Source organism: Asparagus officinalis, chromosome 3 (assembly GCF_001876935.1).
Source record: "Asparagus officinalis chromosome 3, Aspof.V1, whole genome shotgun sequence".
In the NCBI taxonomy this organism is placed as follows: Eukaryota; Viridiplantae; Streptophyta; class Magnoliopsida; order Asparagales; family Asparagaceae; genus Asparagus; species Asparagus officinalis.
The window spans coordinates 67,208,186-67,229,169 of NC_033796.1; the positions used below are offsets into that span (position 1 = coordinate 67,208,186).

General features: G+C 44.2%; 1 protein-coding gene across 1 annotated transcript in view; it reads left to right on the forward strand.

The window, feature by feature from the left end:
* Nucleotides 9,192–20,984, forward strand: part of LOC109835241 (ruvB-like 2) — a 36,221-nt gene continuing 24,428 nt past the window's right edge. The window contains exons 1-5 of the mRNA XM_020403226.1: nucleotides 9,192–9,420; nucleotides 9,491–9,678; nucleotides 9,795–9,888; nucleotides 10,192–10,263; nucleotides 10,643–10,891. Of these exons, the coding sequence (XP_020258815.1) occupies nucleotides 9,192–9,420; nucleotides 9,491–9,678; nucleotides 9,795–9,888; nucleotides 10,192–10,263; nucleotides 10,643–10,891 (832 nt within the window). The remainder of the gene's footprint in view (nucleotides 9,421–9,490; nucleotides 9,679–9,794; nucleotides 9,889–10,191; nucleotides 10,264–10,642; nucleotides 10,892–20,984) is intronic.

Consider the following 20,984-nt stretch of genomic DNA (forward strand, 5'->3'; position numbering starts at 1 on the left):
CAACTTTGTTTCATAATAATATGGATTATTTTATTATCATTAATTAGTTCACAAGTCTATTCATTTGCATTCTTATTTCTTTAGCAGTACTTTGGAGCCTTTGACGGGTTCATCTTTGGTTTTCCTTCTCCAGGTGGTTGATGTGAACCAGATTGTGAAGATGGATTGGTTAAGGACGTAAATGGTCACGTAACGAGTTTATATTAAATGTTATTAAATAACTGGTTCTTTCGGTTTTTTTTTTTGCAATTTAAATATTTTTTGATATGGTCTTTTTAAATAAAATGCTAAAATAAGTAGAATAAATTTAGGATTAACTTATTATTTTGATGAAGTCATCGTTAGAGTGGTATGTGCTAGTTGTGTGTCCGTTAGGTCACGATGCATGACAATACTTGTTACATGTGCACATGCTGTTGTGCGCAGCGGAAATTTCGGCAGCACCTCCGGTGCGCAAGGTGCACAACAAAAGATTAGATCACAACGAAATCCCTGTTTCACAAAGAAAACAAGAACCGAAAGCAAAATATCTCAACAAGGTATGATATCAGCTCTTCCTCTCATCAGTTCTAGGACTGACTTGTCGAGGGAACCTACAAGGTATTACAAATCATAGCAAGACAAACTATTTACGTGGTTCGGCAAATCGCCTACGTCCACGGGGGAAGGAGGGGGAGATATACTATTAGAGGGAGAGAATACAACTAGGGTTTACAATCACACAACTAAAACCCTCAAACAAACTCTCAAATCCCTCACAATTTCTCTCTCAAAAGGATGCACAAAACTCTAAGAATAGCTACACAAAATCACCTCTGTTTCTTCTACGTTTTCCACCTTTACTACAGCCGAAAACTCAGCCGAAAGCTTTCTGCCGTATTCTTTTTCTCCTCTGCAATTTACTCCTTGCACGAAGCCGCAACTCCTTGATGAAAGCTTTCTGCCGTATTCTTTTTCTCCTCTGCAATTTACTCCTTGCACGAAGCCGCAACTCCTTGATTGAACCCTCTGTCCTTGCTATCTAAACCTAGGAACACCTCACATTCCTATTTATATGAGGAGAAGTACTTTTGGGTGGGCCTGGCCTGCTAACATTCTCGTTCACGTGATAGAGAGAACGTGGTGGCCCCCACATATAGCCTCCCATGTGGAAAGAAAAAACACGTCTGCTGCTTCCGGACGTGGGTACGTGGGTGTGACCCACGCCCACTATCTCCTCACGTTCACAATTCTCCACCTCAGCGAAGTTTTCCCAAAACTAAGCAGATACCAAAACAGTCAAATGTCCCACTTGTTGTGTCCAGTACGCCATGAAGTTAATTCACGACAACGGACTCAATCCACAACAAGTCGGGAACCCGAACGAGAGTCCAAACAATCTCACCCTTATCAAAATCAACTAATCCAAACCGGCTGCATCTTAAAGACTGCTACGTATCCTCTTGCCTAAGGAATCAAGCCTCACGTAGTTTACCCAAATGGCCTCCAAAGACCTCAACACCGAAGAATGTTCAAAAGCTCCAAACAATGACCAAACTTCACATCTGAAATAACTTTGGTCAATATATCTGTAGGGTTATCCTTTATGTGGATCTTCTCTAATATGACGTCTCTATCATCCAAAACGTCACGAACAAAGTGGAATCTAACATCGATGTGCTTCGTGCGCGCATGATAAACCTGGTTCTTCGCCAAATAAATAGCTGACATGCTATCACAATAAACATCTGAAATAATCTCTATTCTCAACTGAAACATGCAACATACTAGCTGAAAGCTTGAAGTGGGGAGCCAATGGAGTGCTAATTGCTTTTGCATTACCATCAAAGCTGAATTTCTTCAACATATTCTGCAAATAGCTCTTCTGTGTAAGCTTCAATCTCCCCTTCACCTTATCTCTCTCGATCTCCATACCCAATATCTTCTTCGCCTCTCCAAGATCCTTCATCTCAAACTCGGATGACAGCCTCTCCAAGATCCTTCATCTCAAACTCGGATGACAGCTCATTTTTCAACTTTCGAATAGCCGAAGAATTCCTGGAAGCAATAAGCATATCAAAACTCGGATGACAGCTCATTTTTCAACTTTCGAATAGCCGAAGAATTCCTGGAAGCAATAAGCATATCATCAACATATAAAATCAAATATATGTGCTCACCATCTTGTAGCTTGTGCATGTAAACACATGGGTCATATGGGACTTCTGTTAAAAGTATGATTTATAAGCGTGCTTCAAAGCATGGCTATACTCACTCGACATCGATATCCCGATGTGAGGAGTCCCGAGTTCCCTCAATATCGATATCCCGGTATGAGGTTTCCTTGATTATTACTATTATAGCGTTTACTAGACGATGCACTCTTGATCGGACGTGTTGTGGGTCACGGTTAATTTCATAGTTTTACAGAAGTCGTTCTACGGTAGCTCCGTGGCTAGTGCACGATATTTCATGTACAATTACATAATTAATATGAAAAACATGGGGTTATAAAGGGGAATTGGAGGGAGAATATAGCATGTATATAAACGAACACAGCGCTTTCCTGTTATCGTGATATCGTGAGTGTTATATACATGGGGCAGAGGGCCAATACTTGACTTGAAGGCGTCCCGGGACAGGTTTACGGGGACCCGATTATATACATCAAAATATTCTTTCCCAATTCAAATAACATGTAAAACAAGAATAATATGCTTGCATGCTTTATGGTGGACTTTGTTAGTTTTGTTGAGATGTGGACCAATGAGTTGTGACAGGATGGCTCATAGTATGATTTCGCCACTTAGGTGATTATGGATTCTTGTGAGATGCAGGTCAATTGTATTTCTTTTCATACATAGATCAGGATTAATATTTAATTATCCACAATTTAAGACATGGTATATACATGAGGGTTTCCTTGTTTGGATCATTTCACTCGACGTACTACGTCTCGACTTGTAGATTTTTAAGTATTAATTCCATCTAGTTGTATGACCTTGTGACTTGGACAATTTCTGAACGCTAGTTACATGTTCGACTTGTTACTTGATTAATTTTGTTGGATTTCTAGTTGTACGTTTCTTTTGTCATTCAGTTATCATATCGTTTTCCGCTTGGTTTTCGTTGTTCTATTTGTTTTGTTAGGTCTGTTTTCGGGGAAAGTTGCTGTTTTCATTGCTTTTGAATCTGTTACAACTTCAAGCGTTACAACAAGAATCGATAAAAAAAAGTCGGTCTTTTTATAAGACCTCCTTGTGCAACAAAACAAAGATTACAACTTTATCGAAAATAAACACGAGATCCCGTTTTGGTGCGGTCTCGCTTGCATGGGTCTTTGGCCTGTGACGGGGACGTCAATATCCGTGGACCACCGGGGCAATCAAATCTGATCCGGATAAATCGGACAGAGCTTCGTCGATCCGCGTGATATCTAGAAACTTCTGATCCAGAAATATCGGACAGAGCTTCGTCGATCCGCGTGAGATCTAGAAGCTTAAAGCGTCAATCTCGGCTAAAGCGAGATATTAGCTCTTCTTAGTATTAACGCCAAGGGCTAATACTAAGGATCATACGGGGAATGAGTGATGAAGATTGATGTAGACCTCTCCTCCTTGATTGAAGCGCTCGACCACTCTTTGCTGCAGCAGGGCTTCGCCAAGGCTCTCCAAAAATCCAGATCTTTCCAAATGAGGTAAGGGGGGCTATTTATAGGCTAGGGGGAGCCCCTAGGGTGCCTAGACACCCTAGGGTGTCTCTAGAAATCCGAGACACCCCTAGGGTGTCTCGGAATTTCCGAGACACCCCAGGGGTGTCTCGGAATTTCTGAGACACCCTTGGGGGTGTTTCGGAACTCTGAGACGTCTGTAGGTGTATTTGATTGCTTCCCCGTAGATTCTTCGTCCGAACTCGGATTTGAGTGATTCCAATTGCGTTGGATGCTTGACGAAGAGTTCGATCCGCTCTGGTGGTTGGATTGTCTTTAGAGTGGTCGAGGCACGAAGGGCGTTGTCCTTTTTGTGAACAGTGCCGGGCTTCCGATTGGCCCGGGTCTTCGTTGTTCCGAAATCCTATCCGCTCACGTGGCTCGTCGATTCACTTCAATCGTTCGTCGACGTCGATTGGACTCCTGTAGATCGGATAGTGACGTTCATCGTCGTTCTTTAACACTGAACCGTTTGTGGAGACCTATAGGCAGTTTTTGATGCCTACAGATACCCCCTCCAAAGTGTTCCGGACTCGTTTCTTTTATAGAAGAGGCTAGTATACTTTGGATGTGATTGGTCTGGCCTTCAGTCGGCGTAAGGACCTGTGGTTAGCTTCAACTCTTGGCTCCTTCGATTTTCAGTCTATCCGATGCTTTGACGCATAGCTGAAGTTCTTCCGGCACTGCGTTTATCGCTTGGCCGTCGTCGGAGTCTCGAGTTTGCAGCTGATGGATTGAGCTTGGCTCGTGTCATCGAGTTGACTTTGAACTACCTCTGCCACATTGTGCTGGCTTAGGGTTTCGGACGTTGACCTAGGGTTACGCGTTGACCGGCGTGGACCCTTAGGGTTTTGAATCGTCAAACGTTGACTTTTGTTGCAACGCATTGACTGGCGTTGACCTAGGGTTACGCGTTGACCGGCGTTGACCCTTAGGGTTTTGAATCGTCGAACGTTGACTTTTGTTACAACGCGTTGACTGGCGTTGACCTAGGGTTACGCGTTGACCGGCGTTGACCCTTAGGGTTTCGAATCGTCGAACATTGACTTTTGTCGCAACGCGTTGACTGGCGTTGACCTAGGGTTACGCGTTGACCGGCGTTGTCCCTAGGGTTTTGATTCGTCAAATGTTGACTTTGCTCACAACCCGTTGAGTGGGGTTGACCTAGGGTTACGCGTTGGCCGGCGTTGACCCTTAGGGTTTTGAATCGTCAAACGTTGACTTTTGGTTGCAACGTGTTGACTGGCGTTGACCTAGGGTTACGCGTTGACCGGCGTGGACCCTTAGGGTTTTGAATCGTCAAACGTTGACTTTTGTTGCAACGCATTGACTGGCGTTGACCTAGGGTTACGCGTTGACCGGCGTGGACCCTTAGGGTTTTGATTCGTCAAATGTTGACTTTGCTCGCAACCCGTTGAGTGGGGTTGACCTAGGGTTACGCGTTGACCGGCGTCTACCTTAGGGTTTTGATTCGTCAAAGGTTGACTTTTGGAGTTCATCAATATTCAACGATTGGCGAAGAATTGGCGTGATTTGGGGTTCAGAAAACAATTTAGGGGTCCAAACAAGGTTCGGGGGGTCAAAACAGACTCAAGACGCCCCGGGGGTGTCCCGACAAAACCGGGACACCCTGGGGTGTCATCGGCTTTGCCGAGACACCCCATGGGGTGCCTTGGCTTTTTCGTGGTCCCCCCCCTTTGGTTTGGCTTTTCCTCTCTTGTCTTTTGCTCATGGTCCCCCCCCCCTCTTTTAATTCAAAATTCAAAAGAGATTCTCCCTCCTTTTTTGGCTCCCAAAACCGAATTCTTCCCCCTATTTTCGGTTTTGTGTGTTCTTCTTCCCCAAGCTTTTATTCTCCATTGATTCGCTTTCAAGAGCCCATCAACCCTTCAAGAGGAGCTCGGATTTTGGGTGCATCCTATTGGCCGAAAGCTTGCTTCTCCAAATAGGGTTCTCTCCTTCATCTTTAAGCTCAAGGAAAACCCCTTTGATTTGGTAAGTTCTTCTTCGCAATCCTCTTATTTTCTTGTAAAGATTGCATCTTTATTCTTGTAGTGGGCTAGGGGTTGTGTATGCACAATGTTTTGGGGTGTTTTGTGCAAAAGAGGTAGCATGGCCGAAATTTTGGGGGGCTTATTTGCAAAATGGGACTGAAATTCGTGGGGGTTTTTATGCAAAGATGGAACTGAAATTTTGAGGCTAGGATTCATGTCTATTTGATCAAGGAAAGTGAAGGGTGCTTTATGCAAGGGTTGTTGAGGGGTTAATTTGCAAAACAGCCCATAAATGTCTTAGAGGGGCTTATTTGCAAAAGGCAGCGAATTTATGGCTGAAATTCAAGGAGTTTAGATCACAAATTCATGATCAAACTTTTGATGATGGTATGTGGAGACCAAACCAAAATTTATGGAAGGGTTTTTATGCAAGATTGGCTAAATTCTGCAAAAGGGTTTATTTGCAAAATTTAACCAAAATTATGGGGTACCGGGGTACTAGATGATCAGGTATGATGACCATGACCCAACCCGAGTGTGTCCTTGGCCCGAATTTAGCCTTGAACACGAAGGGTATTTTGGGTATTTCACCAAAATTTACCGCGAAACATGACAATCATCGTCTTGCATGCACGAAGTTTGTAGGTTTAAGTAGACTTCAATTATGGAATCCTATTTATGTGTAGGATTCTAATTAAAGTTCTTAATTTCCCTTTTAAATTTCGTGCATTCATATTTTAGATTGTACCTGACTTGCTGCTTTTCGTTGCAGATTTGCAATGTCTCCGCGTCGATCTCGGCCCCGTAGGAGTCGTTCTCATTCACAGCATAGTGAGGAAGAGGTTCCCGCGACGTCTTCCCCCGCGGCCTCATTCTTCGGGGGTGAGAATTTATGCAGATTTTTCTTCTTGCATCCCTGATTGACCTCTTTGCGGGTCATGAAGGAAGAACCGATACCTCTCTCGCGGAGGGTAAGGTTTCAGACTTGTTTTGCTTAGCCAATTCAAGTCTTCCGGTATATTGGGGCGATTTTGTGTCGTCCTACACCTTATAGGTCGGTGTATGTTACCACGTTATTCACGTGATGATGCATACCGTTCTTCCGGTGTAGGACACTCAAAATCGTCTCTCCAATTATTCCGTGGATGAGTTTATCATTCTTCTTATGAGATGGATTATCTGATTCCACCCTTGTGCTTTATTGCAGTGGAATTTCCCGCGGGTAGCCTTCCTTCTCACGCCAACACCGGCTGTAGTCGGGAGGGCTTCTCTTCAGCTTCCCTTAGGCAGGCTGTTAGCCCACTTCCTCGGTTCGACGGGGATCGCTCAAACGACTCTTGCCGCTTGATACAGGAAGGAGGGCACCATTGTTTGCGCCAGCTTATTACAGATGCCTCCTTCACCCCGGATTCTACCTCCACTCAGGCTTTAAAGAAGCCGAGTTTCCTGTTTGGAGATCATGTCGAGGATCCTGCTACGCTGACCTTTTGCGAGGAGCATTGGCTAACTCTCGACGGGGGAGCTTGTTTGTACATCCCCTCGATTCCGCGCCAATATTCTTTCAGTCACTTGAAGGGGCAGGCCGTGGAGCGACAGATGTCTTGACATCTTACTGAAGATGCTGATCGAGTTCAGTGTGGATATGCCACTCACCACAAGACTCCTGGCTCTAACGGGTATCATGACGTTCGTGGTCTTCGACCCGGGATTATGGGCCTTGATACTGCACCCCCAGGCGAGGTGTCAGCTGCTTTTCCGACTGTGAGTAACCGTCTGGCTCTTCTTGGGAGACAGTTACCTCCACCGGAGTACAGATGTTATGGTTGGGCTTCCTCACTAGCCAAGGGGTGGTGGGCGCGCATGACTGGTTTTGTCTTAGCGCGCTGGGAGAGGGATCTGAAGAGCAGTGGGTTGTATGCGCCTATACGAGCCACCATGTACGGAATCCCAGTCAGCTGTCGCCATTTCTTGGCTTTGTTGGAGACTTACATGCCTGACAGCAACACCTTTCTGACCAGCGGTGGTGAGCTAGGGTTGGCCTTGCATGAGATGCATCATGTTTCGGGTCTTCCGATGGGGGATTGTCTATATCAGGAGTACTTCCCCTAAACCAGCAGCTGGAGTGTATGAAGAAAGATACTCCCGATATGTATGACACACTCTGGGATCTTACTTGCCACTATTATACTTCCTTGATCCAGACTTCTCCTCAAGCGAGAAGAAAGAGGCAGGTCAGCTTGAAGCAGTTTGCCAGCTACTTGTTCCAGAACTTGGAGGGTGATTCCAGTGCGCCCATTCGTGAATTAGACGTGTTGACCCCTTCCGCCGTTAATGAGTTGTTGGAGAAGGCTGAGGCTCGTTCCTACACCATCGGCAGTGCTGAGGGAGCTTTTCCCGCGGGGACCAAGTTTCGCTCTTTTCTCCGCCGCGCACAGAAGTCCATAGGGCCCCGGACTCTATTAGCAGGCTACCTTGCCCTTTGGCTGAAGAAATGCGTCGTCCCGCACCAGCCTTCAGACGCTCTGCCCATCGAGGTGCTCTTCCCTACAGTTCAGCTAGCTTACGGGAGAGAGCTTTCCCTGCTCCCAGCAATGGTTGCTAGCATCCATTGCGGGCTCAGGGGTCTGGTCAGCAGTTTCACACATATGGGTTCTGAACCGTCAGCTGAGCTGGTTTGTCCGAAGGTTGAGCTCCCTTACGCATATCTGATGGCGTGGCTCGTTCTTCACCGTCCTGACTTGATGTTGGCGCCCAGCGTTGTTGACATCCCCGTCCCTTTCATGCAATTGTTGGAGCAAAGTAGATGGCTCGGGAACAAATTCAGCGATGTTCAACGAGAGCTTCGAGTCCGCAAGAGCTGGGAGTTCTTTAAGTGTTTCCCTCACTTTTCAGGTCGCTATGGCGACGTGCTGATTGATGAGGAGAAACCTAGAAGTGATCGGACCATTCTCGACGCTGGTTGTTTCCGGTGGCTAGTGAACATCCGCGTTGGGTATCTTGTCCTCCGGGTGAAGAACCAATGCCACATAGAGCCTTATCTTCCTTGCCGCTTTGCTCGCCAGTTCGGCTATGACCAACTGTATGTCGGGAACCCGAGCCGTAGCCTGCGGGTTGAGGGAGGCTTGATTGATGGCGTACGAGCGTGGCTATGGACGATGGTGGGCTGCACTGGAGCCCATTTTGCTCTCCCTTCATATAGGCGTAAGCCGCTGACCACTTTCCTCAGCTGCAAGTGGTTCCTTTCCGCCTATGAATCCATCAGTGTTAAGAGCCTCTCAGAATTACAGTCCGAGTACGCGGTCCGGGCTGCTATGATGGCTGGTCGCAGGGCTGAGCTTGCTCAGAAGCGGAGAAAAGGGCACACCAAATCTCTTCTCACAGACGAGGAAGAGCTCCTCCCTACGGGTGACGATGACGGGACCTCCGAGGAAGAATATGTGGATGCAGATACCGGCAGAGGGGATCTCGATACCGGTTTGTCCTGCCTCTTTGATTTTCCTTTTCCATAAATGACAGCTCTTGTTCATGAAATGGCTATTGTCGCTTTAGGTAGGATAGCCGATGCTCATGAGCCGCCGGTTCCTACACACGTTGAAACGTGTGATAGGCCTGCGCATGTTCGACCCGTTGGCCCTCGGAGGGTTGGTGCCCCGAAGAGGAAGAAGACCGCCCATAAGCCCCATGACGGTCAGCGTCCCTATGGAGTGGACTTAGGGAGCACCGTCGATGGAGCTGAAGGTAACATTTAATTGCTCTTGCTTCAAGGTTGTTCACCTTTTGGGATTTGTAACCATGTTTTACGCTCCAGGGTTCTTCGAAGAAGGCGAACTCCCACCGAGTCCGGCATCTCCTGGCGTTGATAACATGGATTGCTTTATGCAACAGATATGCGACGCCCTTCACGACGGGTCTTTGGGCATCGATCTAAACATCGATCTTGAGCAGATGAATAATGTCGAGCCCACAGTCCCTTATTCAGGTACATCTACATCCAATGTCATTTTCCTCAATCATGGGGAAGGAAGATCTCCCGTTTTTGCAGAAAGTATTTTCTCGAGCTTTCCTCATCTTTCACTCCTGGTGTTGATAACATGGATTGCTTTATGCAACAGATGTGCGACGCCCTTCACGACGGGTCTTTGGGTATCGATCTAAACATCGATCTTGAGCAGATGAATAATGTTGAGTCCACAGTCCCATATTCAGGTATATCTACATCCAATGTTACTTTCCTCAAGCATGGGGAAGGAAGATCTTCCGTTTTTGCTGCAAGTATTTTTTTCGAGCTTTCCTCATCTTTCAACGTTCAGGTTACTCTGCAGATGTTGCGATGGAAAGGCCAAGTTTCTCGAGGCCCGATGCCGGCTTATTAGCTGACATGCTGGCTGAGCAGACTTCCAGAGGAACCGAGAGACCATTCTTTGGGAATGATTCATCCACCGGTATATATCTGATTCCCTTCCTCTTGCCTGATCTTTTATCTGACTAACGAATGATTAATTATTGCAGCGTCAACCATCGGGGTCAGCCCGATATTGATCCCTGGCATATCCAGCTTGGCTCGGAGTGACGGGCTCGCAGGTACGCATACAATTTAGGGATATCGTACTTTTCTATGTTCATCTGACTTTTGACTAATATATGAGTGCAATCATAGGACCAGCCACTGGGACTGATTCTCATATGACTCCTGACATTCCTCAAATGCCTGCGGATGATGGATCTACAGGTATGCAGATGACTTTACTATCCCAACCCTTTTTAGTTGTCTAAATTTTTATTTTGACTAATAAGAGGGTGTCATCATAGGACCAGCCGCTTGGGCCGATACTCTTATGACTCTTGGCATTCCGGCTGCATCTGAGGACAGGGAGGTGGTAGGTATGCATGCGATCTTCTTGTCCCGATTCTCCTTATTTGTCCAAATTTCCCTTTGACTAACATAGAAGTGTCACTGTAGGACCGGGCGTTGGGCCTGATACCACTACAGTTCCCGGGGCTGAAAGCCTTCATAGCAATGGTGCCTCCCCGCCTTTGCCGAGTGGTGCGAGCACTACAGTTCCCGGGGCTGAAAGCCTTCATAGCAATGGTGCCTCCCCGCCTTTGCCGAGTGGTGCGAGCAATCCGCCTGCAGGGGCTGATATACCCTCTTCTGCTACTGTCTCAGAGCCCGTCGGACCTCAACCCGAGGGGACGTCCGTTGGCGTTGGTATGTTCAGAACTTGCCTTTTGACTTTCCTTATCGTATTCGATAATCCGCTGAGCTTCTGTGTTATTGCTTGTAGGATCTCGATCTTCCTTGTACGAGCGTGTCCGTAGCCTTTTGGTCGATACTGATCCTGACAGAGAGGCTTTTCGCACGGACCTCAGCTTCTTCACCGCCTTTTATAATGGCCTGATCGAGAAACTTCTTCACCGAGGAGGCGGCTTTGATCAGTTCCGGCGTTCCTTTTCTCGCCACATGATGATGATGAGGGAAGAAGGATACCCGGAATTGGCCGATTCCTTCACAGCTGATTTCGCTGCCCTGGAGTCAGAGATACGAGAGTTGAAGGAACTGGAGGTTACCGGGGCTTCTTCTTTTGTATCCTCTCAGTTGGAGCATAGGATGGCACAGTGGCGTGACCTGAGATCTTCCATCGGATGCGAGCTTCAGTCACACGAGAACTCCATTGTGCAGCTAATGGCTAATGTGGCGAGGAAAGATATGGAGAGAGCTGAGTTACTCCGCTCTTTGGACTCGAATCTGAAGGAGGCCTTGAAGCGTACCGAGGAATCCGCCGTTCTTATTGCAGATGACCTGGTTGGACTAGAGCGTTCTCGTGACCAGGTACTCGAGGAGCTCGGATCTACTCAGGAGAGACTGATGAAGTTGAAGAGTGAAGCTGCGGAGATTTTGGGCTGTTCTGAAGAATTTGTTCGAGCTGATCTGCGGGCAGAACTCGAGCGGAGTTATGTAGATAGACTCTTTAGCTTAAAGTCTCACATTCTCAACCGTCAGATGCCTTCGGGCTAACGAGCTTTTTGTTGTATGATTTTGATTCAGTTTATCAATGGAAACTTCGCCTTTGCTTCTTTTGTGACTTCTCTGTATTTCTTCCGAATGACAGATTTATGGGATTTTTGGCAAACCCCCAGCCATCAACGGGTTTGATGTGCCTTTACCGATTACCGTTTGAATCGGGCTAGCATGTGGATTGTCTAGATCCGTTCCACACGTAACGTTGTGCTAAGAGAGTAAACTCTCTGAGGCTTTGTGCTATGATTTTGAATACATAGGCTTCGTCTTTCTCACGGGAATAGACTACCCGGCAACGCGTGTTAGGCGTTAACTTATCCCTACTTAGGCTTCGGGACGAAATTCCCCGTGCATCGAGTGCCCGGATTTGACAATCGTGTCTTTTCTAAAAGCAAAGACAGATTGAGAAACGGGAGAGGAAGAATTTTATATTCTATCTCCCGGTGCTGAAGAGGAAGAATTTTATATTCTATCTTCGGCCGGAAAGGAGACTTGGGGTGGGATCTCCACCCCCAGAATCCAGAATGGTGAAACTAGGAGTGGGATCTCCACTCCGAGAATCGAAAAGATTCGGATAACCCTAACTGTCGGAAGGTTTGATTACCCGATTTGGAAGTGGACCTCTCGTTCATTGGAGGAATCGAGAGGGGATTTTGGCTTTGGCCCTAACTTTTATAGGTTTGACCCAGCAGGAGTTTGAGATGACCCTAACTCGATTTGAAAGTGGACCTCTCGTTCATTGGAGGAATCGAGAGGGGATTTTGGCTTTGGCCCTAACTTTTACAGGTTTGACCAGAAAACACAGAAAGTGGAATACGGGTAGCAAAGAAAGTGCCAACTCGTGTCATCACTCAAAGGGAGATTTTAACGCTAGGCGTTTAGGACCTAGCATGTTAAATCTGAGAAATGCCAATGACTGGCAGATGGAAATGTTGGTGGGTCCACTGTCGTTTGATTTGATCAGCGGGTGGTTTGGTGAGGGAAGATTAACCTATCAGAGGATTGGATCTCTTCTCACAAAAATAACTCATAAGAGTTAGGGAATAAGAAGGGACATTCTGACTTTTAGAGTTTGAATGTGAATTTCTTGTTCACCAATTCCACAATGATTGGGTTATCCCTAAGAATACCCCTGTGGTATTCTTTCGGGAACTTCCCGATGCATTGGATAATCCACCCCCAGTTTCTCTCTTGGAACTGGGTTTGACTTTGTTATCTGGCCGGGTTATCCTTAATAATATTAGTGTAATATCCTCCAGGAACTTCCCCTCAATGGTAGGAAATAGTTTATGGGTTTTCAGCTGATATACCTGAGCGAAACCCTAGTTGAGGGTTTCGACCTTACCCTTGCGGCGGTCCGGCGGCGGCGACTGGTGGCGGCGACCAACGGCGGCGACCGGCGGTTTTGAGCGACAACGAGTCACCGAAGGCTCTGATACCACTGTTGAGGATCTGCGTTGTCGTTTGGCTCAGAAACCTGCTCAACCAGTCCTGTTCTTCCTTCACAGTGCACCACCAAGGACCAAAAGGAGAGCTCGCCGATCTCCTTCAACCCGTCACTCACAAAGAGAATCGCAGAAAAGGGGGTGAGAGCACAAAGCTCACAGGAGCACAAAACTCACAGAAGGGGGGAGATCGCACACAGCAGAGGAGAGCTCAAGCTCAGATCTTCACCTCACTATCTCTTCTTCTTCTTCATCCCTCTACCGAGCTACTACCAACCCATTACCCATATATAGGGAAGGGGGCAGCCGACACGGGAGAGGAGCTAGGGAAGAAAACGAAGGAGGGAGCCGACCTACGGATGGGAGCAAGCGGCGGCCATCAGATCACGAAGACTTAGGAGGAGGTGAGAACCATCGGGTAGGTGAAGAAAATAGAGGGGCTAGGGCACAAATGGGGGAGCTGGGCATTTAGAGTAACGGGCCAACTTATTGGGCCAACAAAACAACCAACAATTGAGTAGTACGATTATGATGTTCAAAGGTGAACAAAGTCATCGTACTGTCAACTTCATTTGTTTTGAGATTGGGTTGAGGTTCTGTTGTAGAGACCGCCTCTGGTTTGAATAAGATGTTGCACTCACAGTGATTTTGCAATTCCACCTCTCTTTTATCAATCACTGATTTGAGTAACGAAGTGAGAAATTTATTTGTATTTCATCATGTATGTATTTTTCTTTCTTCCTAAGTGCCCATTAACAATGGCTATGAGAGTTATGACTTCAACTGTAGAATATCACACTTCAAAAATCATTACATGGCAAAAATACCAAATTGGTATATTTTGTTTACCCTTAATGACAGTTTGCTATATTTTTTTTGGGCGACATATTGGTATATTATTTTTTCTCCGGCGACAAATGAGCCTCAAATTTGGCCGGACCCAAATTTCCAACGAAATTTCTCACGTGACGCCTCACGTGGTGCGAACGTGGCTTCCAGCGTCATAAATCAGCTTTAAATCCCAAACTCTAACCCCTCAATCTCCTTCCTTCTCCTCCTCCACCTCTCCCTCTCCTCCCTCCTCCGCTTCTCTTGCCTCTCTGACGCCTCCCAGACCTTCAACCTCTTCAAATCCTCCCTCAATTTTCAATGTAGTGAGCTTTAGTACCTTGATTTCTAGGTTTTTTTATGGAGAAGGGGATGGTTTTGGATGAGATTGGTTGCAATTATTTGTCACTGGGAGCCACGCTGGCAGCCACGTTCGCATCATGTGAGGTGTCACGTGAATAATTTCGTCAGAAATTTGAGTCCGTCCAAATTTGAGGCCCATTTGTCGCCAGAGAACAAATAATATACCAATATGTCGCTAGAGAAATAATAATATAGTCGCCGAAAAAAAAAACCAAATTGTCACTATGGATAAAGAAAATATACTAATTTGATATTTTTGCCCATAATTACTAGAATCAACATATACATATCGGAAATAATAACCGTTTGAGTTGGTAATTATTGTATTGCAATCAAGAAATAAACATCGTCGTCGTCCAACAAAATCAAGGAGTAATCAGGAGAAATCCAATGGAAATTTCAAGCTTTTGTAGCTAGAATGAGAAACCGCAGTAAATTGACCTAAAAGATTAATGCATTTTAACTACACCACAGTAAATTTCCCCAAAAAAATTAAAAATAAATAAATAAAATAAAAATAAATGGCAACTCACATAGACTAGCGATTTCCTTTGGGGTTCCCTCTGATGGATCGCTTGGGATCTAGCGTGTTCGAGGCCGTGATCTTCTTCTTTAGGACTCCTAGCTTCAGAAGGAGATCGCTAAAATTACGGTTTAGGGTTGGTTAGAGACTATCGTACTGCATTTGCAGACGGGTTCAGTTCCTTTTGTCCCACATCGGCTGGATTGAAGGATTAAAGGCAGTTAATCTACCATCGCTAAACAGCATTCATCGCCGAGCTCAGAAGAGCGATGAAGTAGGAGGTTGGATGCTCGCTTAGATTGGGTGACTGTTGTCGAGGAGGCTTGAAGACTTCTGCACGTGGAAAACGATACATACGACCCTACGGAACTACATACGGAAAACTATATTGCATAGTCGGAATTATGTGCTCCGACTGATCCCCTTGGCATCTATAATATGCATAGATGATCAAAAACTACATCGCTACACATACAATACACGAACTACAAGGAAAACTGAACGGAACAAATATGCGTACTCCAACATAAATACATACATACATCAAAAAAGTCCAGCTCCAACTGATCCCTCTCTAATCGCACACCCAACCTTTTTTGATTTGTTGTGCAAATGTTTCACACCATCTCCATCTAGCACCCTGTAACTATTTAAGATCAACTTCTAATATTTATTTTACCTTAAATTTCTGATAATCAAATATCTGCTAATCCTAATCAAATTATAATTATCCATGATTAAAAAAATTTCATAATCATATCCCTCCTTTGTATAAAAATTGCTCCTGAAAGTTATCCTATTAGAACTTGACAAGTCAACTTCTAATTCTAAGAATCCTATTGAAATTAAAATTATCCATAATTAAAAAAATTCTAATAATCAAAATCCAACTTTCTAATCCTCTTTACCTAAGAATACTTATCGAGCTTAAACTATCTATAATCGAAAAAAATTTATCAATCAAAGACCTACTTTATATAAAAGGGTTTTTCAAAATTTGAAAATTAGCAAATTTCCTATAAAAAATCTAAAAATTACAAACAATCCTATAAATTTCCAAAAATTATGTGCCTTAAGAACCAAAACTTAGAAATAGCTCCTAATATATTTAAATATTCAAAAAGTCTAGTAACAGATTAGACATTGGTAAACAACCTCTTAAGATTAAAAAACTACAAATAAGCCCCTAAAAATGCTAAAAATTATAAATTGCATCACAAAATTTAGAAAATTATAAACCGCCCCCCTTTTAAAATCTATATATTACAAACATCCCTAGAAAGTAAAAAAATATACAAAAGTCAAGAGTTCACAAGTACAAGTGGCAACCTCTACCTATTTAATATCATCTTCTAATTTTATTTTACTTTAAATTTTAACTATCCATAATTAAAAAATCTCATTATCATGTCAATCCTTTGTATATAAATTGTTGCTCCTAAAGATTATCTGATTAGAAACTGAGAAGTTAACATCAAATCCTAAGATCCTATAAAATTGAAATTATCCATAATAAAAAAATTCTAATAATCAAAATCATCCTTTCTAATCCTTAGGTTCTAAGGATCCTTATCAAATTAAAACTACATATAACTGTAAAATTTTATTGATCAAAGCCCTTCTTTATAAAAGGATTTTTCAAAATTACAAAATTATCAACTATCTTATTGAAAATCTAAAAATTACAAGCAAGCCTATAAAACTCCAAAAATTATAAACTATACTCTAATATCCAAAAATTGGAAATAGCATCTTGAAAATTTTAAGTTTTCAAAAAGGCTAGTAAAAAATAAAAAATTAGCAAATGGCCCTTTAACATTCAAAAACTATAAATAAACCCCTAAAAATCCAAAAATTATAAATTGCTTCGTAAAATTCAAAAAAATTAAATTATAAACTGGCCCCATTTAAAATCCATAGGTTACAAACAACTCCTAGAAAGTAAAAAAATAAAAAAAAATACAAAAGCCCATTGATAAGTCTAAAAGTACATATAACCCCCTGAAATTTTATAAAAAATCACTTTAATACATTACACACAACCCATTAATAGTTTTTAAATTTTAAATATCCCTTTGATAATTTTACAAATAGCTCTTTGAAACCTTTATAACAAGCCCCGTGATAGTTCCTTTTATAACAAACATCCTATGTAAAGTTTTAAATATCATGAACAACTATCTAAAATTTCTACTAATGATAGGGGTAAATAATAGACAAGTTACAAGCACACAACTATCAACCTATAGTATAGAAACATGTTGATCCAATGAGGAAGGGGTTGTAGAAAATAATCAAAATTTGATTCTTAAGTTGTGTGTGTGACAATTAGGAGTGATAGAAGTAATTGTAGAGAAATAAAAAGAGTGATTGTGACTCTATGCAAATAAAACAAAAATAGATTAATAGGGGAGGAAGAAAGATGAAGAAAATAAAGGAAAATAAAATCAAGAAACAAATAAAAAAGTTAAGAATAAAAAGAAAAATCAAGAAAGTAAAAGATAGATGATTCAATTAGAGATATGAGAAATCTAGAATTGAATCTAGTAGTCAATTTCATTTAGAAATTATGAACTATTCTCTTTTTATCACATGTTACTTAAAATTTATTAAACATAGATCATATACTCTAAATCATCGTTTATTGATAGTTCTTCGGCAAGTTGCCAATTACAACTATTCTCCGATGATTTATCATCGTCAAGATTGATTACAATGGGTACAATGTCATTAAGTACAAAACCACCATCGTAATCAAGCCCAGCTTCGGTATCAGCTTCATCTCCGCTGTCCGTTCCTTGGGCCGGGGAAGAAACTTAACTTGTATTTCTTCGATCCCGGTTACAATTTGATTACAAAAGAGAAGAGAACGAATTTGGTTCTCCCCTTTGTTTAAAACTGGGTTCTTCACGGTAGCGATGGAGTACCTCCTTCGAATGCTTGCGTCGAATTTGCTCTCTGTTGACGATCCGAATATCTTAATTCACTGGAACGATGTCTTCTCCTCACGATTCGACGCTGTGGAGAATGGAGAACTTGCAAAGCAAGTTTTAGAACTCTGAATGAGTTGGAAACTCTTGAAGAAGAGTTGATTTGAACCGAGAATCGATTCTCAAGCCAAGGCCGAAGGCTTCAAGGAATGCTCCAAAGGATGAATGCCGATCTCTGAATCTATGATGCTCCAAGATCTCCCCCTTTGCTGCCAAGAAGTTCCAACAGACCGCTGCCAACTCTCAGATCCAAAAAATACCAGCCTGAACTCCATTGAGTTTATCCATATTTATAGGGAATTAAGGGGTGTAACCGCCCCCTTAATTCTCTCCATAATGGGATTGTCTTCCTTGGTGAAAGAGATGCATGGAAAATGATGCGCCGCGAGATTGCAGTGCTGAACTGACGGCTCCGATCCTTCAGGAGATGGCTTGATTTGAGTTAGAAAAGCTTCAGAATTGCTCAAGGCCTCTTGTAGTGCTTTCCTTGTATCCTTGGACAGACGCAATAACTCGTACAGGGTTATCCTAGCCGGGATGTTGGCCAACTCAATCGGATGATTGAATCGAGACTGCCTCGGGTTTTGGGCTTCTTGGCGTAAAGGTTCTTTCCCCTTTTCCTTCTGCTGGACTTTCTCCGTAGCTATAGGCGTCGGGGGAATTGCTGCAATACCCAGTTCTGACAATGTCTTGGAAGGAGGGGTCTTGGTACCTAATTGCTCGGAAGCATCCGGGTACTTGTAGTGATACTCATTCCCGCTTTGGGTTGCAAAGGCCTCCTGTTCATCTTCAGAAAGCGGGAAGGCGGGAATTTCTTCATCATCTTTCCCTGGAATAGCAGAAGCTCCATAACAAGATTTACCTTTCCCTTTCGACTTTTTCTTGGAAGAGGTTCCAGTCCATTGCTCGTCTCCGATCAAATCTGGATGAACCCAAAGAATCTCACCATTAGGGGCCGTGTGTGGCACGAGTCCCTTCTGGCGCTGCTTGTGAGGATCATCGTTCACCGTCTTCACAGCTGCATTTATTACTGGCTCATGTTGGAACCAGTTTAAGGGAACAGAACCGAAGCTAATCGATACTGCGTTTGCTCCCACTCTCTTCTCCTTCGGCTGCTTCATGGTGATGACCCCGACATCGATGAGAGCTTGGATCTTGTCCTTAAGAGCATAGCATACCTTGGTAGGATGGTGCACCGCTCTATGAAATGCGCAGTATTTTGGATCATTGACTCTCTTGGCATCTTCCTGATCCTGGATTGGAGGCAGTTTGATCTTGTTATTCTCAACGAGGTACTTGAAGATACCGGGAACTTCATCCTCTTTGAACGAATAGACTTTTGGGAACTTTGGCTCCGAAGCTTTTGGTCTCGGGGCCTGCTGTTGCCACCTTGGTTGTTGAGGGGCCTTTTGCTGCTGCTGTTGCGGCTGTGCTTGCACCTCGAACGTCTGATTCGCGTCCACGGCATTCGCGTGTGCTTTTCCTCTTCCCTTAGGGGCAAAGTTTGGTTGTGGAGCATTATTAGCTATTTGACCCCTTTCTTCCGCCTTCTTCCTTTTGATGAATCGTTCGGCTCTTTCTCCTCGCACCTTCAGGTCCTTCCAGGTCTTTGATGGCGCCGTTCCCATAGATTCAAGGATATCCAAGGTGAGATTGTTGTGACAGGTCTCGAGGATGAAATCTTCGCTGACCGGATCCCTACAATTCATTGCTTTATTCCGGAATCTCTTCACAAAGTTTTCGACTGTCTCACCATTCTTCTGTTTCTCCTCAAACAGAGTGCTGATTGAGACCTCAGTGTCGTCGTCGAAGAAGTTCGTCAGGAACATGTCCTCCATGTCGTCCCAACTGCTGATACTCCCCGGTTTGAGGCGACGATACCAATCGAAGGCCGCTCCGCGAAGAGTGCCAACGAATGACCGTACCATCAAGGGTTCATTGCCGGAGATTATTCCTAAGTGAGACTTAAAATATATTAAGTGTTGGGTAGGGGAACCCTTTCCATCAAACGGCGTAAAGTTGATTAAATTGAACTTTGCCGGATATGGAATTGATTCCCACTCCCTTGGATATGGACATGGTATGCCGGACCTTTTTACCTCTTGAGCGTTCATCAACGCGTTGATTTTGCTCTCCAAGTCCTTCATCTTCTTGTCTTCACTCGTTTCTATCTTCGAGTGGCTTTGGGGAGAGGTAACGTGGTCCTCTTTTGCATTATCATCTGCAGGACCACCTCCGTTGTCGTTGTTGACAGGGGGAATAGTTATATTAACATTATTCCCTTCCCGCTCATTCTCATCTTGATTCTGATGATTGGGTCGAGTGGGCTCTTCTTGATGAGTTGTCAGGGTTGCGATCTGCTGGTCATGCATTTCCCTCATCTGCTGCATGGCCATCTCCATTTCGAACTTGAAAGCTTCTTTCTGCCGAGCTAGGGCATCCTCAAGCATCTTGTTCATCTGTTCGGCGCTGATCATGAGTACTTCGCGGGGTTGCATCGCGGAGCCGGCATCTGATCCTTCGTCTTCTGATGGTAATCTCGTCCGGACCCTACTATAAGTTCCTCGTGTAAGGGTTCCGGACTGCAGATGAGTTAGATACCAAGGTACCAACGGAATTGACTCGGGATTGTCCCCTGTCGATGCTCCTCTGCTGGCCATGTTGATGGTGACCTTCGGGAACTCTCTGTCTTTGACTATCCTTCTTCTTCGTTGGAAACGCCTAGGCTTAGTCTCAGACGTTCCGGTGGAAATTCTCTTGAACACCGAAACTCTCCTTGGAGCTTCGGGGCAACAGCATTCTGATAGCACCGCCTTGATGATGTTGGCACACGGACAGTGAGGCTCCGTGTCTCGTGCGTTTCGCTTCCAAGACTTATTCGCACCCCCAGCTCTATAGTACAACTCATCAGTTTGATAACTGGAGCAACCTATAGAGTGTTGACATGATTTTCCAGATACAATATTATCATCATCAGACGAATATGACGCTTTATTAGCGTTCTCAAGAGTCGCTCGTTCCAGTCTACGCTTTTGTGAACGTAAAAACTTAACGGGCTCTTGAACTTCGACACGCAACCCGATGCGGTCGGCAATAGGGGTTTTCCCTTTGTTATTTTCCTGGGGGGAGTTAGA